The sequence below is a fragment of the Xiphias gladius genome, chromosome 2 (genome assembly GCF_016859285.1).
Source record: "Xiphias gladius isolate SHS-SW01 ecotype Sanya breed wild chromosome 2, ASM1685928v1, whole genome shotgun sequence".
Classification (NCBI taxonomy): domain Eukaryota; kingdom Metazoa; phylum Chordata; class Actinopteri; order Istiophoriformes; family Xiphiidae; genus Xiphias; species Xiphias gladius.
Genome location: NC_053401.1, coordinates 22,437,195 through 22,456,717, shown reverse-complemented (window position 1 = coordinate 22,456,717; position 19,523 = coordinate 22,437,195). Strand labels below are relative to the sequence as shown.

At 40.3% G+C, this 19,523-nt stretch overlaps 2 protein-coding genes across 3 annotated transcripts; both read right to left on the bottom strand.

Annotated features, from left to right (window-relative positions):
* Window positions 1-247: 247 nt before the first annotated feature.
* On the bottom strand, window positions 248-3,582 carry si:ch211-214j24.10 (uncharacterized protein LOC558894 homolog). Its single transcript, XM_040153203.1, has 4 exons — window positions 3,419-3,582; window positions 862-1,659; window positions 709-741; window positions 248-600 (listed from the first exon to the last, which is right to left on the bottom strand). Exons 1-4 carry the CDS (start codon window positions 3,432-3,434, stop codon window positions 551-553), a joined length of 897 nt encoding a protein of 298 aa, XP_040009137.1. The 5' UTR covers window positions 3,435-3,582; the 3' UTR covers window positions 248-550.
* Window positions 3,583-6,494: 2,912 nt separating this feature from the next.
* Window positions 6,495-14,755, bottom strand: LOC120801031 (zinc finger protein 2 homolog). 2 transcript variants are annotated; one of them, XM_040147521.1, is made up of 8 exons: window positions 14,254-14,755; window positions 11,252-12,671; window positions 10,016-10,218; window positions 9,791-9,883; window positions 9,536-9,631; window positions 9,297-9,407; window positions 8,705-8,828; window positions 6,495-8,045 (listed from the first exon to the last, which is right to left on the bottom strand). In XM_040147521.1, exons 2-8 carry the CDS (start codon window positions 11,289-11,291, stop codon window positions 6,562-6,564), a joined length of 2,151 nt encoding a protein of 716 aa, XP_040003455.1. In that variant the 5' UTR covers window positions 11,292-12,671; window positions 14,254-14,755; the 3' UTR covers window positions 6,495-6,561. The 2 variants fall into 2 exon arrangements, with proteins under 2 accessions (XP_040003455.1, XP_040003461.1); XM_040147527.1 differs by lacking the exons at window positions 11,252-12,671; window positions 14,254-14,755 and adding an exon at window positions 11,032-11,245.
* Window positions 14,756-19,523: the final 4,768 nt, after the last annotated feature.

Sequence of the window (19,523 nt, the reverse complement as noted above, 5' to 3'; positions counted from 1 at the left end):
TCCTCTGCATACATGAACCATCAAACCAAGCAGGAACAAGACACTTTATAATCGAGAGGGGGGAAAGCTAAATCACTCTGGTGAGGGTTTCTCGCACACATGGATTGGTCACAACAGATTTTTTTAACAAAGTGCTTGATTGACCACTCGCTTTACAGAGGAAAAAGGTTTGATAAAACTGCAGCTTTCAAAAAGGGGGGGGGGCGAGTTACAGTTCCTCAGATATTGTTTAAAAAAAAAAAAAAAAAAAAAAAAAAAAAAGACCAGCTCTACACATACAAGCTAAAAAAAATGGTAATGAGAGGTGATGAAAACACGTCTGATTAATTAAGGCAGGCTCTCTGTAAGGCGTTATAAAAAGTCCATTGCTGTAAGATCTCAGAGGAGTTAGTCCAAAGTGTCTCAATGTGGCTTTGCGTGAAGACATCATCCTGAGTGCAGTGTGTATGTGTGTGAACGGGACTCAAAAAGTTGTCCATCTTTACTTGTTTTAATGTGCATGTAGGCATGTGTTGTATGTATTTATATATGCTTTGGGTTTCTCACACAGCTAGGCTGGGTGCTCCTGGGTGTCCTTGTACCAGACAATCCTTTCTGGATCTGAAAAACAAAAAAAAACAAATCAATGTAAAGGGGAAACTTTGCCCACAATTGTGTCTGAGAAGCATCAGGACAGCACCAACCACTTTACTCTTTGAGTGAACTTACCTTTTTTCTGTCTGTTACAGATTGCATTCCATTCTGAGGAGAAAAAAAAAATGAGAAATCATTAGAGCCAATGTACTGAAATGGAAATTTAAAAAACAAAAAAACAAAATAAAACCCCAGCACTGTGTTTTCAAAGCTCCCTGCAGTGCTCACCTCTATTATGATAGTTCAAAGCCTCCACTAGATGGCGACAGCTCAGCAGCAACTTCCCGTTACTCTCATCCACCTCTGGGCGTGTGTTTGGGGTGACGGCGGTAGTGATTTGAATTGGTGTTTCTCCAGGGGCCTGGACTGTGAGAACTGTGTCAGGCTGTAGGTCTTCTGACTGTTTATCGTCTGTGGGCTGAGGTGGGAGGGTGCTGACAGCAGGGCGAGGGCTGGTGCTCTCTGTGACTGGCCTCACCTCACTGATGAAACTGAGACCCCACTGGTTCTGTAGCAGCACACCAATGGCGGGGCGGTCCTCCTCCAGCACTCCACCTGCTGCTCCAGATTTCACCTTGGAAGCGTAGCTGACAGCAGGCTGCAGCTTGGCGGGGCTGTCCTGCACTGGGAAGGCAGGAGGGGGCTTGAGCAGTGACAGACTGTCCTCCACCCACCTTTCCTTTTGATTAACCTTTTGTGGCCGCTCACTTACTCGGCTGACCCCCTTCTGACTTTCCCTACGGAGGCTGCGCCCTTTGTGCTGCTGACCCTTGCGTTCTTTTTCCCTGCGGAAGCTGAAGGCGTGTGTGTGACCAGGTCCAATCAGGTCACCTTCAGGTGAAAGCTGCCGGGGTTGCTGGTCACCTCCTGAGATGCAGCCTCCACCCCCACCGCCTCCACAGTTTCCTGAGCCAGGGGACAGGCGGCGGTTACGAATGTGTGGCTCAGAGTTAGTGGCTGAAACAAGGACTGCTGGGTCACACAGGGTATCAGACTCACACACACTGTTGCTGGCTTCCCATGTACCTGAAAGAGAGGTGTTAACATGTTGGTAAAATATCTGCTGTTGTCACGTGTTGTTTGAACATACTAATATATATGCTTTACAAATACCAGAAACAAGTTCCAGTTCTCTGTGATTAGTCTACTCTGTGACACAAATTATAAAAGGGGAGAACATTTAGGTTACGCCTTAAGAAACGGCAATCAACTGTGAACATCACAAATCACTGTGCTGCTCTCGTTTAATAACATTCTCGTATCGGTTTGTTGCCAGAGCATCTTGTGTGTATACAAACAGGTGTCTCACACTAAATGATTCTTCACTTGGCATTAGCTCATAAAAGGATCTTTGCACTGCTTCATATAAGCAAACACCAGGGATGGACGACACATTTTCATGTGACTTCACTGTGCCAGTTGAGTTTAGGCAGAACAGCAGTTGCCTGTATTGCTGCCTATTTGCCAAGTTGTGCAGAAAAGAACAAGATCGCCTGATATTGAATTAAGATGATGGAACAGCTGGAGTGAAACATCTCATATGCAGAGTGTTTGCTGCTGACAGTATTAAAATGACAAATTGCAAAGCCAATATTGTTCCAGTGATTGGGTGGACAGTAGTAATGCTCAATAAATTAGTTACTTAATCCATTGACACACAATTACTTGCCAACAATTTTGGCAACCCAATTAAGACATTTATCAAGCAAAATCAATCCATGACTAACTTCTCAAATGTGTGCATTTGCTTCTTTTCCTGTGTTTATGTCATTGTAGGTGAAACAAAATAGCAACATGAAGACCAAAGCCCAGGCTCTCCCAAGTTCCAAACTTAGATATTTCTCACCGTTTTCTGACATTTTATAGACTAAATTACCTTTAGAAAAAATCTAATTTACTTGTAATGAAAATAATCATTAGTGGCAAGCCTATATTCTATATACATTAGGATTTTAATAAAGTATATAATTTATGAAATATCCCACTGAGTTTTTTACTAACAAAATACATGTCACCATACATCACCTGTTAGTAATCTTGTACAAATGTTACACAACAATCTGTGTCATTGTCACACTGATAACTCATCATGAAAAAGGAATGACTGGTTAACTATTTACGGGAAGGTTTACTTATTTTTGTTCAAGTAAGTGCTTCGTCGGGGGTACTAAGGGTGAAACTCCCAATAGGCGGTTTATAGGGTCACAGATGTAGGGGCAACACTCAAATGAGTACACCCGGCCCGGGAAGCGCCACAATTCATAAAACGGGTGAGATAGCTCACCAGCCCTGCGAGCCCGTCTCACACACCGTGACGGAAATTTCTATAAACTAGCTGACTGTACAAATTTCCGAGTTTCTGACTAAAAGAGTAACTTATCGGTGTTATTAGCGTCTTTTTGGATTGAACAAAGTGTTATGATTCATGTCTGCGGTGCTGGCAGCCAGCGCCGGTGCTAGCAAACTTTAATTAGCAGCGTCATTGTGCAGCGAATTAAACTCGACGGTTTTATTCCTCTGCCGTTACGACATGGTTGATGTAGTTCAACAGCGTCCCAACAGCTGCCGCCGGGGAGATGGCTTCATTTGCACCATATCAAGAAATTCAAGGCTAACTAGCACGTTAGCCGAAGTCAAAGTTTCGTAACCCCTCCATTCAAAGCGGCAAGCAGACAGCTATCGATACCACTAGCAACGCTGCTAGTACTGTGACAAGACAACAAAATAACACCTCTAAAAGTGAGGAATTTCTGTCAAATGTGTCAAAAAAGTTGTACAAACTTACCTGTTTTGATATGCATGTCTTTTCCTTTAATGTGTCGCGGGAGCTAAACCGTTTAGTAACTTTTGTTTACAGCGTTGAGATAACGACGACTCGCTAGATGAATCTTGTGCGGCCACCCGGAAGCGACACGAGAATGTGGGTGGGACAGGAAGTCCCAGCAGATAAGCGGTCCGGCGGGAAACTTGGAGGGAATTTTAATATTTAACTCTTATTATACTGATAACCCATGTGATGACCACGTGGTAACAGTATCTTTGCAAATGATAGAGACTCTTTCTTTAAAAGGTAGACTTGTTATAAAGAGCCAATATTACATTTCCTAATTTTAATACTCTAAATATAGTATTAAATTAACACAATATATTGTGTTAAACTTTATGTACAACACCTGAACAGCCACTGGGGACATTCAGTCACCATGGAAAAGGCAAGATGGAAAAAAATCAGACTTCAGATAGAATTATACAGCAATAGCAAATGCATGCAAATAATCTACAGAGTACTTGAATGTAGAAGTAAACTAACTCTACCACAGTATAAGTCTGTGTTTTTTCTCAGAGTTCAATGAATTTAAAAAGTGGTTCTCAACCTGTAGTCCCCTTGAAGGGGTCCTGACACATCTACAAACTCGGTAGAGCCTTGAGTTGTTAGAAGGATTTTGAAACGAATCCTAAATTTCAAAGTAAACCAGCATAATGAAGCCAGCACGGGGGTGATATGAGAGTGACATGGAATTTTTGTTTGTAAAATTGCAGCAGAATTTTGGACTAGTTGTAGACGTGCTATGAAATCTTGGCCTAAATAGGAATAAAGTTCATTACAATAGTCAAGGTATCAAGAGATACAGCAGTGGATGATTTGTTCAAGGTGTTGGAAGGGTAAGAGGGGACACAGTTTGGCAATGTTTCATAAATGAGAATAGTCGGACTGAGTAAGTGAGTTAAATATTTCCGAAAGTTTAACTGGGAATTAAAAAGGACAATGAGGTTTCTTGGAGCCTACGATGAGTTAGAACCCAAGTGCTGTTGAAAACTGTCAAAGGACTGATTTGGTGCAAAGACCAGGACTTCAGTTATGTTATGACTGAACTGCAGGAAATTATGAGACATCCAGGTACTAATCTCATTGAGACAGTCTATAGTGGCATTTTATCGGTTTCTCTCACGACTGTTAACTTATGTCTCAGATATCCTAAAATCACACAGCGTAAAGGAGCCTTAAGGGGTCGCAAGATGATTAACAGAGCAAGAATGATCAGTAGTACCTTTTTCTGATTTTAAGTTGTTTTTTTCTTGTGAAATACCAAATATTTGTCTTTTTCGGGCCTCCATAAATTGGGACAAATGGAACAATCTCAAAACCACTGGTGAAACTGTTCACAACTCATTTACACGTGCACTGTGACAAGGGTAGTTAGTAGACATTACTTCATTTGAAGGGGTCACAAAATGGTTGGGAACCTTTTATTAAAAGTTATTTAAGATTTACAACATCTTTATTAAAAAATGGGACTATAGGCACCACAAATGTTTCAACCTTAAGTCTTCAGTGTGCTATACCTTAAATCTAACTATCTGTAATTTTATGATTGATCACTCGAGCTTTCTAACAGCCTCTTGCCTCAATCATTAGGTGATCCATTTGGATGATAAAAATCAGTAAAATCTACAACATCAGTTCAACTCATCATGGATGTAGACCTAAAGATAATGCTTGAGTGGAATACAGACATCTTGCTCTTGTACCTCCTTCCTGTCACTGTTTTCTTGAATGTAATGTGACTAACTTCAATCATTTTGCTCCAATCAACTTCAATCATTTTGCATTTGGCTATAATCAGTCTCTGAGTTGAGAGGAAGCATGCAAAGATCTAATGACACTACTGCTTTAATATCAACATGTTATTTCTAACATTACACAGATGAATGAATTAATCGATGTATGAGCTTTTAGCAATCACAATAAACAAGAGATGTAAGAAGAGCTCACCTTGGATATCTGAGCAGTCTTCAAATGCCACAGGTTGATCAATAGTACCATCTAGAAAATGTCTGAACTTCTCTCCCTTTTTCACAGATCTTTGTGACCCCCCTTTCTCATGCATTTTGTTCTTCCACCTTTTGCTAGTTTTGTTTCTGATAACTTGTATTATATTTTTCTTCTGTTCCTTTTTGTTGTTCATATATTTCTTTTCTAAACCATACAGCCCCGTCATGTCCAGGACTTCAGTTGCTGCCCCAGCTTTTCTGCTCTCATCGCTTCCATGAATCCTTATTTTCTTTGGTTCTTTTGTGGACAGTTCGGTCTCTTTTCTGGTCTTGTTTCTCTCTGGAACTCCCATTGTCCTTTCTGTACTTCTCTGCCTGCTCTTTGGCTTTATCACTCTTCCCACGCTCTCCTCTCCTGTGACTGTCCTTCAGATTCTCCTCCTCTTGAAATGTTCTTACTATGACCTAAATGTTATCTGTCATCTCTGTCTTCTCCCCCTATTGTTTTTTTAAAACATTATAAGCACTGATAGATATTCAGTGGAGTATTACTTTAATGAACTAAAACTTCATTCCTGGGTCGTTTTCAGTCCCTAGATTGGGTTTTCTAACTTTAAATCATTTTGAAGCGAGTTTTTTGGGGTCAAGAATCCCCTATCTGCTTGAAAATTAAATCTGAGAGGTCCTTAAATGATTAACAAGCCAGGAAAACACACAAAGCCACTTTTTTTTTTTTTGAGGCATTTCTAATTTTTTTTGCCTTTTTCCATTGAATAACTGGCTGGTTTTATATTTTCAACACATAAAAAACACCCAAATATTCACTCTTTGGTTTGACTTGCTTGTTTTGTTTGGGAAGGATACACGTATTACATGTAGTTCTTGTCCTATGGATGTTGAATGCAGTTATTGTAAGCTGCTCTGAACAAAAGCATCTGGTAAATTAATGTAATATTTTTTATCTTTTTATTTGCTTGTTGGTTATATGTTGCCAAGCACCAAGAAAGTAATCACTCCTATATTCACTAAACCAGACGTAACTATACTTTTCCTAAGAGGAGTTTCATGTAAGAGTTAAATTCATTAAAGACAGTTTTTATTTTTAATGAAGGCAATATTCATGTTGAAAAAAAAACATCATCAGCTCCTGACAGCTCAAAGATTAAATGATTCCACAGATATGCCCCTCTCCATGTGTGTGCGCATGTGTCTCTTCAGCCTCGTAGACGTGGAGAAGCTCTTCTTACAGAACAGACAGCTGTGTGGCTTCTCCCCGGTGTGTGTTCGGATGTGCATGTTGAGGTCGGAGGAACACCTGAATCTCCTCTCACAGTAGGAGCAGGGATAAGGCCTTTCTCCTGTGTGGATCCGTTTGTGGAGGAGCAGCTCACCAGAGGTGAGGAATGTCTTTCCACACTGAGAGCACTGGTGGGGTCGCTCCCCTGTGTGTGTCAGGTTATGCCGGACAAGCGAAGTTGACTTGGCAAACCTCTTCCCACAACGTGTGCATGCAAACGGACGCTCACCTGTGTGTGTATTGAGGTGTTCACTCTGAGCACGCTTGGTTTTAAAGCTCTTAGGGCACTGTGAGCAACTGAACGGCCTAAGGTTGCTGTGGCTACGTTGATGTCTGCCCAGCTCTCCATGTGTGAGGAATGTCTTCTCACAGGTGGTGCAGAGGTACGGCCTCTCACCTGTGTGGATTCTCTCATGGCGTGTAAGGCTGGCAAGCTGAGTGAAGCTCTTCTCACAGTATGAGCAGTGGAAAGGCCGCTGCCCGTTGTGAGTCAGCAGGTGCCTGCTAAGTATCTGGAGCTGAGTGAAGCTCTTCCCACACTCTGCACAGGGGTATGGACGCTCCCTGGTGTGGATCTGCTGGTGCTTATTCAGAAGCCACACATGGGTGAAGCTTTTCCCACACTCACAGGCAAATGGCCGCTCACCGGTGTGTTTCATCTGGTGTCTCTTTAAATCTGACGCTCGGCTGTAGATCTTCTCACACAGGGAGCATTTGTACTGACGCCTTACCACATGCCCCTGCCTGTGCCTCAGCCGCTCCAAGATGCTACAGAAGCTTTCGCCACATTTCTGGCATTTGTACTGACCACCGCCTTTCTCTGATGTCTCCTCTGCCACTACAACCTCTGTCGTTAAGTCTAGGGGAGGGTTGCATGTCTGGCCGCAGGCGGTTCGTTCATAATGCAGTTTGAGCAAACCCATCTGTGTGAACCGTTTGCCACATTGGGAGCAGAGGAAGGGTCGTTCCCCAGTGTGAATGCGCTGATGTCTGGTCAGATCCCAGGAGTTCTTGAAGCCCTTCTTACATTCATCACAGGTGTACGGGCGCTCACCTGTGTGGGTCCGCTGGTGACGCATCACATCTGAGGCACGTGTGAAAGTTTTGCCACATTCCTGGCACATGTGAGGGTCAGGCCTGTTATGGATGGGGAAAGGCTTTGGGAACTCAGGGCACTGGACCTTCTTCTTGGGGGCCTCAGCTGTCTCCATAGCCTTCTGGAATTTGCTGTAGTGCTCTGGGTGACTGTGCTCAATGTGCTGCAGCAGGTAGGACTCCTGCATGTGGAAGAATGGACACTCGGAGCAGGCAAAGACCTGGGTGGACATCTCCACAGTGGTACCTATGCAAAACACAGAAGATATAGGTAGCTATTTTATGTTTCCCTCAAATATGGGCAACTGATTGTTGTGTTGTTGCACGAAAAATTTAAGTCCCTCTCACTTGCAACATTGCTAGATTCAGAAACCCAGTTGAGGTTGCGGTTTCCGGCCTTCACATCTAGGTCTCCCATATGACCACAATAAGCTGTCTAAATTTGAAAGCATGTGTCCAAACTAGTCGCTTTTATAAAGATACCCAACCACACAAATACACCCGAGCAACAGGAAAACAACTAAAAGTCTTCAGTTAAGTTTTGGCCGGCAACAACAAAACTTTGCATCAGCCAACATCTGGGTGACAGTGGCACTTTCGGAAATGTCACTGTCCACGCTGGCACATCTGGCAAGGCTTGGCAAATATCAAACATATTTGATACAGATGGGACTTCTCAGAAACATGCAAAATGTGCATTCTGAACATGTTAACATGAAATGACGGAGACAGACAGAGTGGACATTTTATAGGTACTAAAGTGGCAACACTGTTGGAGAACAGTTTGAAAATAAACATAAGCACTTCAGTAATGTCAAAGTAAGGTTTTGGCTCTCGTTTTGTTTGCTCGTATGCTGTTGGTTCTGTAAGTTTAGCTCTTCGACATGAGCAATGCATCTGTTTTACCTTGTGTACCAAGGTGTTCAAGGCATTTGTGGTGTTGCAGGAGAGACTTCAGGTCGTCAGGATTGGACAGCGCCTGCAAGCAGTCCTTCAGTACGGAGGGGGCAGAGGTCAGCCATGAAACTGTCTATTTATGGACAAAAGCAAACTTGTCAGCAAGAATGACAGGTTAACTCTGGACCAAAGTGTGATCATACAGTCAGTTCAGAGGATGAAATGTGACTAAACAAACCCCATTTCACAGGTGGGATTTAACCATGAATCATTATTCATGGTTAAATCCCAGAATCCCCAAAAAGCTAAAAACATCCACTCATGCACATAAAAATACATCCACCATGATTCTTACTGATAATGTTACTACTACTCCTGACAAAATCAATCACGAATACTCTTAGTACAGTCATTAGTAACTATTGCCTGACCAATTCTGTTTTTTTGAGATAGATTCTGATATTGATATTCGAGAGTTTAAGAAAAATCAAATAATAATAACTATGTCATTAATAGTAGTTTTTACAGTGATAATTCATTGCATGTATTCAGCAGCAGCTGCTATACTGTTTGTGCAGTCAGCTGTCATGTCATTTCATACCTGACCAAGGTCTGGTACTGGCAGGAGTTTTTCCAGTTTGGAAAGAAACTCCCACACAAGAAGCTGCATGTCTGTGTCATAGCTGAGACCATATTCTGTTGGAAAAACCTCCTGAGAGGACAACAGTAACAGTTACTTAAAAATCCAACTGTGGAGTGACGTAATTACAAAAAACAAGTAAGTGCACAACAAAAAATCTCTCTAGAATGCCAGTGGGGCTGCATGTGAAGCTGTCTTGCCTGGTAAAAATGCTCCCTCTCCGCTGGGTCTTTCAGGAGTGTTTGAATGAGCGCCACGAAAATAGCCTCCTCTGCATCCACCTCTGCATCTCCACTCTGAAATATACTGTCATTGTTACTGGGACCATCTCCAAACAACATAAGCATATCAGGCCACCATACTGTATATGTGACAATGACACAAGCGCTGACATGTTGTCACCTGTTTTTTGGGAATTGATATAGGGGCATTTAGAAAACACTGTTCTCATTTACCCCTGTGTATCCTGGTGGGCGGATTCGTTCAAGGTGAGGCTGTATACACAAAATGTTGGCTGTTTCCTCATTTCTGCACAGCTCAAGAATGATCTAACGAGAAAGATTTAGAAAAAAGACAGGTGTTCCTTCAGCAAGACATTTAATTAACCGTGTCCTTTAAGTATGACATTATTGCATGATTAATAAAATTTTTGTCACTAGATCTTAAACCCACTGACTCACTTTCGATCGCAGTCGGAGAAGCAGTTTGCCACGTTGCTTTGGACTGAGCAGGTCTGGAACTGTGGCCGTCACCAATGACACAAACTCATCCAGGTTTACATAATCAAGAACATCTCTCCGCTGAGCCACCTGCCACATCGCTGCAGAGAGCAGCCGCAGAGGAGGGATCAACAGCCTTAGCGATGACAATGGCAAAAACACATCTGTACAAACACAGACATGGGGTGGACAGGGTCATGATATGCCTTTGGGGAGTGTAAGTGTCTTCTCGCGATGTGCCATAAATGTACCTTTTTTTTCTTTGCTCCCTAGCAAATACGTCAAAGGTAGAACCTGACTCATTGTTTGTCAATATAAATATCTGCTAATACTTTTTGCTAGAACATAAGTGTGGCGTGACAATTCGGGGTGACGTAGAAAGCTGACTTGGATGTTAAGAGGGTGTGGGCTAAAAGTTGGTCATTCGTTGTTCGTTCTGTAAACCCTCTGTATCGTGGTAAATGGACAACACTTATGTCACGCTTTTCTCGCTTTATAGACCACACAAAGCGCTTTACATAGCTACACGTTCTGTTAAATGTTTTAAGTCTGATTAGGAAACTGTACTACATTTTCAAAAATCCAAGCAAACCACACAAACTAGTGTGGGCAAATAGAACAAATGCAACTGATACGACTCACTAACAGACTCGGCGAATCTTAGAATTTGAAACCGTAGTGAAAATTGTACAACTGCTCTTTGCAGCAATGTTTTGTGTTTAACCTCGTTACGTTTTCTACTCTGCTCTAGCCTCTTGCATTTTGTGAGTTTTTCGCTACTTTGCTAGCACTTCGTCGTACTATAAATAGTAAGACATGCGTAGTATACGTTGACATAGTAAAACACTGTACATGCCAAGACACAGTGTACTGTAGCAAGAAGTTCATCTCACACATCACGAACAAGACAACAAAAACTGCTTGGCTCCACAACGCCGTTAAATCAAGGAGCTGGTTTAGCTTAGTTAGGCACTTACCCAAACAGCGGGAAATGTAGCTTAAACAAACAGTCTGGTTTACAACTTGTCAGAATCGCAAAAGATGTTTAATTCTTTCAAATGTTGTGCTGTGTTTATTTTTGGGTAAGTTAGCTACAATCAAGGATGTTAGCTGGTGCTACGAGCTAACGACACTGTTTAAGAAAGCTATTTCGCTGTTAGCTGCGACAAAATCATTAAACACTCCAGTGAAACGGACCTGTATTTTCCAGCTGATAGGAACTTTCAGCCGTTTCCATTATTAAGACAATAAAAAGTCACTTATGGAAGTCAATACCAAACTACCATAAGGTTACAAGCCATATGTTGTTAGCTCCTTACAAAGCGGACACATGTAACTTCTTTTCAAAATAAAAGTATTCAGTGACGTGATACAGTATACAGTATGCTTAGCAACAATTGTAGCAATACAAAAGTACTTCTCATAAATAGCACCAGCTCATGATAAGCGAATCGCAAAGACTACTCGGTATTGATAGGTAAAAATTAGAAGAAAATGCAGGTGTTTTTATTTTTTGAATTCTTGTTATCTAAAGCAAATAAAACAAATACATTTATGTAGCTAGTCATTAGCTATTCTCTGTGAGCAGCAACACTGTGGGGGGTGTTCATAAATGTCTATATTCATTAAGGTCTTCTATCTATCAGATGAGCTAAACAATGTATTAGTTGCTGTTGGCTGTATATTGCATTTTAAAATTACCAAATTATGAAATCACTTTAGGCCATGACACATTTAACAACATAAGTAACTCCCCAAAGCATGCAGAATAAATCTAAGACTAACATTGTACTTTGTTAGGTCCTACATGAAAATAGAAAATTTGAACTTTGGATATTATACAATGCCAAACTAAAATCAAATGGTCAACATTTAGCTGGTAGGTAAATACACTTTATTGGCAGTATTTTCCATGTGCAAACTGTCAACACTTTAGTGTGCTGGAATTATACTCCACAACAACACATTGTTCTTTATGGTGTGTTGGTAAAAATCTTGTTTCTCTGGTGTTTTAACTGACCCCAAACTAGATCATCAGATGGCTTATTACAACAAAACACACTTTTCCAGATGTGAGATTGCTATTTTCATTCCAGGACTCAGTTGCTGATCTGACAATCTGGAGACATAAAACTAAAACACTTAAAATGTGATACAATTACTTAATGTTACTATTAATTCTGTTAAAAGTAACTACTTGATCAAAAACATTGAACAGGTGTATCTACTGGGTACCATTTATAGTGATAATAGTTATAACAACATTTTAGTATTATCACAGGTACATTTCACAAGTCCTGGTGGTCCCATTGCATCAGCAATTGTCAATAATACAAATATTTAATTTTTTTTCTCTTCCCAATGGCGACAACATAAATCCATCCATGAAAAAAACAACAACTGGCAACAGGTCACAGTGGGAAGGAGTTTAAATTCTCCGATATCAAAGCAGGACGCCACCTTTATAAAACTTGTAGTTACATGATCCAAGCTGTGGAAACTTGAGATGTTAAGCAAATAACGCAGCATTAAATTCAGTCAAAGCTTGGTTAGCATTCCTGACAGCGGGGCGGGACCAGCACTCCATGTCTTCAGGCTCCAGAGTCCAGGGAACCAACTTTTAACAAAAATAATCACATGTAAGACAAATGTTAAATCTCATAAACTACAGCAAAAACATGTGGCAAAAATGCTCAGTAAAAATACAAAGGTGACAGGTGACATTCATTTTAGTCAAAAATGTTGCAGTCTGGTTAAAGTATTGTACAAGGGCAAGGTGTCTCGGAAGTTGTAGAGCTTGTATGGTTTTAATATATTCATAACAGGCAACAAGGGGAGAATAGGCCAAATAAATCTGAAACAAGGTGATTGAAAAGTCCTATCAAGGGTAATTTATATAAACATTTCCAAGTCAATCTGAATTAGAGCTGAATATATCATATGATCAATAGATTAGTGGATTGACAGAAAATTAAGTAATATAATTTTGTTATTTCCAAGCAAACATGCAAAACATTTGCCAATTCCAACTTCTCAAATGTAAGAATTTGCTGCTTTCTGGTCTTATATGATATTAAACTGAATATGTTTTGGTTTTGGTCTATTTGCTCAGACAAATCAAGCTATCTGAAGCCACTTACTGCCTTGGGTAAACTCTAGTAGGAAAATAAATATTTTGACATTTTATAGATTAAAATCATTAATTGACTGAGGAAATAACTGGTTGCACCACTCCAATGAATCTCCAATCAATCTCTAAGAATATAGTATGGTCAATTTAAAAAAAACAAACAAACATGAATATAAAAAAAGGTTTGTCATAAATCTTCCTTTGATGTTCTCAGAGTTTGCTGAGGATAGCATAAAATGAATTCTATAAAATACAGAGGAACCTGGAGGAAAACCTGCAGTAGCCTGTGACAGAATGGTGACTTGGGATAGGAGTCAGATCAATCTAGAATTTGTAGCAAGGTGTAAAAATAGCTGTTCAGTTTCAGCCCCAATTTAACCTGACAAAACTTGAGCAGTCTTGCACAGATGAAAGAGGAAAAAGTGTATAGGCACAGAACTGATACACACGTCTACCTAGACCACAGAGTATAACTGAAACTAGGTGCCTGTGGTTAACACCTACTATTGTTTTATTCTGATTAATTAAATTGTATTTGAACATAATTTGGATCCGTTTGTCGCGTCTTTTGTCACGTTGGCAAGAAGTAGTCAGTATCAAAAATCACACCAACTATGTTCAATGATGTGACATGAAAGAAGTGCAGAAGGCTTGAATACTGTTCGTCCAAATGGACTGTATACATACAGACTGTATGTATACAGTCCATTTTTGTATAAATATATATATATGTATGTATGTGTGTGTGTAAAACCTATGGTGCCTGTGGTCTTAACGAACACCGACGCTGTAACTAACGTTTGTTGACCTCTGCTGTATATTAAAATATTTTAACGGGCAAGCCCAAACAAGCGGTTAGTCGTTAGGTTGTGTACTTAAAGGATATAAGCTTCTGCGCTTTGGGAAGTTTACCCGAAGTACAATTTATTGTGACAAAAAGTGACAAATTAATAGCGTTACCCAAATTATTCATCACTTCCCACTGCGTTAACAAGACTAGTTCATTAGTTCAGAAACTTCCGTAGCCAACCTCTGCTAGCTAAAAATGTATCCGCTGAGTCCCACTCACCTTTTTAAGGGACTATGAAATACATGACGAGAAATAAAGCGATGTCAAAGAGCGCGAACACCCAAAAGTCAAACCAATAGGAGTGTTTCGGTAAAGATGTTGAAACTCCTTTAGATTTAAAAATTCTAAGGTCTTCTTCTGGCTCCGTCACGGAGGTTGCGCCGGGTCCCATCTTTGCTTTGGCTTCAGTTACTAGCTCCCCGGAAGAGAACACACCACATCTCAAGAAGTCCTTCAAAATAAAATCATCCGACGCTAATTTGATACTTTCTTATCGAGTTAATTTGTAAATGCAACCATTTTGTTTGTACTGACTTTCCATTGAATGCATGATCACTTGATCATTTTTAAATTAAATCAACATCTCAATCGGTCCAGTCGTGCATTCTACGATAATATGCAGGCTATCCCCTTTCTTTGAGAAATTAAATTTAAAATTTAAAATTGATAAATTTAAACACTAGATGTCAGAAAGACATCACCAAAAGCTTGTTACCCTCTAGGCTCTAGCAGTCTGTTCCTCCCGGTCTGCCTACACATGACAATGTCACCCTTATCTTACATCACTTCAATGCTATTTAGTGTTATCATTCATGCACCTGCTTTTAATTATGCAAGTAAATAAATATTGCAACTGTTGGTTATCACATCTGAGCGAAACACTTTACGTCTGTATGCCGCCTCAAAGACAACTTAATCTTTCATGTCTGGATTACTGTGTAATTTTTGAATCTTTAAACAGTTACCAGAATCCCAAAGCAGTGCTGTATCCCTTGTGTGTATGTGTGTGGGACAGAGATGGTCAGAAATTTGAGCTGATCATTATGGAGAGCAACATGCCCGTGCGAAAAGGCCACTGGCTGCCTCCAAGAAGAAGACCTGTACACAACAACACCCATCATTAATTTAAGTGAGAAACAATGCCAACAAACAGGAAAACTGGAAACCACATGGAAATATTTTTGCCAAGGGTTGAGCAAGTGCCAAAGGTTGGGACATCCCAAAATTCAAGGGTGTCGTCGAGACATGAGCCCAACTGACCATTCACTGAAGCCCCCCCCCCCACTAAACAGTTATTGTCAGATCATGAATTAGCAATCGTTAGCTACACTAGCTAGCTAGGTCTATGAAGCTTTGGATTTTCCGCCTGCTGAAGCAATGTGCACGGGGCTGTTGTAAGGGTTTCCAAAACCAAAAGAAGAGTAAAATTGTGAGGGATGAATTAAACAGTGTGTTTATCTGTTCTAACGAAAGCTACAGTCGTTAGCATGCCCAGCTAACTATCTTACTTCATATAGTAGTAAATGAGCAGTACTTCCAAGGCCAGGGGGGCATCATTACCTAACTTCATTATGTTGTGGGGTTATAAGTTACATTCAAGTTTACAACAAGCACAGTCACTATGTGATATTTCCCCACTGTTTGGTAGTGGGTCTTGAATGCTATCAAGAGTTTAGGGTAATGTTATTTGGGGAAGTTTACATTTCTGCAACCCCGGCCAATTTAACCACATCAGTTACTCTTCATCCCAAGAGCTTTTTTCCTTGAGATGTTAACAGAGAAAACCCACTGTTTGAAAATACACGAGTCTGTGAGCTAAGCGACTAGAGAGACTGCTGACGTTTTGCCAAGGACATCAGGTCCAGGTTCAGGTTCACTGTCATTTCCACACATATGCGTGACATACATACAGGGGAACAAAATGTCGTTCCTCATAGACCTCAGTGCAGCATAGAACAGACATACAAACACTACACAGTCTTAAGGGCAAGAGTGAGCGCTCTGACATTGGCAGCAACAGCTTGGATGTAAACAAGGTCCAGTGTTTTTCCTCCTCTTGTAGCAAACTTGACATGTTGTTGGAGTTTTGGCAAAACAGTCTCTAAATTTGGATGACTGAAGTCGTCCATGATGTTGAAACATCGTTGTTGCTGTACAGGGGCAAGTTCCAGAAAGCGGGTTTAACAAACCCTGAACTCTGAGTTGACTAACCCTGAGACTGGAGACAAAGTGCTGCTGGCAGCAGGAGATGCAAATATAGATCAAACAAATGAGACCAAAGATTTTACCATCACTATCTGACCCAGCCTCATGATTTTGATGATTCACAGTTGACAAAGCGTCCAGGTTAAATTGAGTGTAAATTTTCAAAGATCCTGATCAGCAGCGTTTAACGACTTTATTTCAACATGTAGTAAATTTAAACAAAGTAACTGAAATGCTGTTGAAACCAGCCTACATTTAAAAAAAAAAACCCCACAAAAATCACTTTTAGTCTACATTTAGTCCAGTTTTTAAACGTTCAAGTCTTTTCTCAGAAATCTTCATTCAGTAATATCACATAGTCTCCGACATGGTATGGTAACTATGATAGGAATGAATCATCAGTGCGACCAGTCACAACATGGGAAATTTTTCTTCATAGATCAGTGTCTTACGTGTCTAAAGCTTCACACAGATTCGGTTTAATTTACAGTGATTAATGTCAAGTAAATGTTTCAGTGCAGGGAAGTGATTGACAACCTGAGATTTAACCTGTGTTTATTTTCTACAAATTACACTATAGTCCTGGATTCGTTGTAAACTTACCAGTAGTATTAAACAAGATAAGTTATAAGCATATCAAACAAACAGGATAAATAAGAGATATGTTTCTTGTCAATGAGAATTTATGGGGTTCTTTTTTTTTCCCAAACTGGTCATTTGGAGAAAAGACAACTTACAGGTAAACTTAAGTATATTTCTATAAAAAAAAAATGACTCACATTTGAGATATTACATTATTGCTTATATTTGACACTGCTGCTATATTTTCAAAGGCTTTTGTTACACTCAAATTAACCTTAGCTTCATTCTGACAGACCAAGCTCCAGATTCAGTGCTTTCAAGCTACGGAACAAGTTTCTCCATGGACACTTTGGAGTCACATGGTGTCACCAGCACATAAGCAAGGCTGCACTGGCAAGAATGAATGTCCAGAATGTAACACTCACTTTGGTTGACATACTGTCACTTGGACCCATCTCTTTTGTACTTAGTAATGATCAGTGTCATTTTTAATTATAGAAATTAAACATATAAGGCGTGATTTGGCAGGTGTATCAAATTGCTTTTGGGATTATCTGAAGGCACAGGGACACTGTAACTGTACTTTTCTTGTAATAAAAATATTTTTTAACTTATGAAGTTACTCACTACTCAAGTATTCTTTTCAATAGATATTTTTATACTCTGGTTCAAATTGTTATTTTGGTGTCTACCTTTACTTCTACCTAAGTACAATTTTTGGCTGCTCTACGCACCTCTGATGCCTTTACCCCTCCACTCCATAAACTGCCCAAAACAGACCACACAAGCATCTCAAATGGACACAAAAGACAAAAGCTGAGCATGCTGTTTGCTTGTGTGACACCAAATACCATTTATTAGGGCTTTACAAAGACTACAAAATCCTCCAGATGAGTTAAATCACTGTCTCTGTCTATTTACATGATATGTTACATACAAATGTACAAAATATAAAACATTTAAGGACAAATGTTTCACCCAAAAAAGAAGAAAACTTTCTCTCAAACCAGAGTAAATGCTATGGTTTTCAACTGAGATGTAACTGCAAAGTGTAGGTGGGAAAAATTACCAGTTGATCATCAGCACTATGGTGTACACTGTTAACGGTGTCAAAGTTCTGTTAGCTGGGGAACCAATGGCCTACAATACGTGTGTAGAGTAGCGGAGAGGGTTAAAGTGGGATATCTAAGCTCAGATTTGATACATGGGTGTATGTCAAGTCAAGGAGCAACCCGTTACCATGGTAACTACTCCCTTAGTATGCAACTACACACCCTTGCAGACACAAAGCTGGCAAAGTTGGCCAGATATATGTGCGATCATCAGCCTGGCTGTAGAGACACATGTGAAGCTGAACACAGGTAGGATTGTAGATGATAGGATTGTCCTGAGGTTGTGACATTGTGACTTGTTGGTCTCTGATGGGCTTTGACTGACCAGTAGCACCTGTTGGTCATTGGTTAATGTATACAGTACGGTGTCAGGTCAGCTTCGGTGCCTCGGACAGCTGGCAAGCCTAACGTGGCGGTAAGCTTGGGTTGAAATTTCCAGAAAGGAAGTGCTTCTAAGGAAAAACAGGCATTCCTAAAGACAGAGAGGATCCAGAGAATATTATGGCAGGATGGGGGAAACTGGAAAAGTGCTTACTTTTTGTTCTCAGTCTGTGATTTCAGTGAGTTAAAAAACAGTTTCTTACTGTACACCGTATGCCTCCTGCATAGGCAAAACATCCAATCACCACAAGACACATACCTGTTTCTGACAGCGTGTTGAGTTTTTGCATTTCTTTTTTTTTTCTCTGTTTTCAAAGTACAATAATTTACTCAGCGGGTTAAGCATATTGTAACATCGACAGGGCAGAATGCATCTTTGATTCACTGTGCAAGACTTAAGTATTTACAACCCACCCCGACCTCAAAGTGTGCAAAACCAACCCACTCGTTAAACAAAGAGAGGACAATCAAAATTCAAAATGGCTTCCGTCCAATACACGCATACATAAAGGTAAAGGTCTCTTCTCAATGCATCCCCTTTAAAAAGCTTCAACACATGCTCGTCAGGCTAGAAAACCCAAAACAGTTTGGTTGTGCTCCTGTCTGTTCAAGTGAGCCCAGCTCAGCTGGGCGAAATACAACAACAAAAAAATACCCCACCCCTTTTTAAATGTTTTTACAATATTGGTCACTTTAAATTCAAATACAGCATCAATTCTTTTATACTTCAACTGTCAGAAACAAGAAAGGGCGGTTTGCAGGAAGAGGGAGTGACAACAAACAAAACAGGCTGTTTTTCCTGACTACAAGCAGCATCTTTGATGTAGCAGGAAGCAGATCATCATCATAATACTTTTTCTCACTATAGCCAATGGGAGAACGAGATGCCTCCCAAACCTTTGCACATTTAAGGCAGTGAGAAAGCACCAATAGCATTGCTCCCTTGTTCAGCTCTTGGGCTGATCTGGTTAACTTGCATTTGAAAATACTTTTCTTTTTTGGTACCTCATGGATCCCAGATGGCTGCAGGTGCTGAACAAAACTATCAAAGGAGTTCCAGAAAATTCCAAGCAAGACACTGTCAGCTTGCATCATTCATTTCAATATTACCGATATTTTTTTGATTGATCAAACAGTGTCATAGCACTGGTTCATATCTGTTAGAGTGAGTTAGTCTACTGCTTTCCCGTTACTTTCTGAATTTCCCTG

Excerpts from the sequence above, each read along its gene's own strand:
- si:ch211-214j24.10 (XM_040153203.1), bottom strand. Across the intron at positions 742-861 it reads TTTGAACTATCATAATAGAG|AATGGAATGCAATCTGTAAC; the intron begins GTGAGCACTGCA and ends TTTTCTCCTCAG. Across the intron at positions 601-708 it reads CTGTAACAGACAGAAAAAAG|ATCCAGAAAGGATTGTCTGG; the intron begins GTAAGTTCACTC and ends TTTGTTTTTCAG.
- LOC120801031 (XM_040147521.1), bottom strand. The coding sequence starts at position 11,291 with ATGGAAACGGCTGAAAGTTCCTATCAGCTGGAAAATACAG. Across the intron at positions 9,884-10,015 it reads TTCTCCGACTGCGATCGAAA|ATCATTCTTGAGCTGTGCAG; the intron begins GTGAGTCAGTGG and ends CTTTCTCGTTAG. Across the intron at positions 8,046-8,704 it reads TGAACACCTTGGTACACAAG|GTACCACTGTGGAGATGTCC; the intron begins GTAAAACAGATG and ends TGTTTTGCATAG.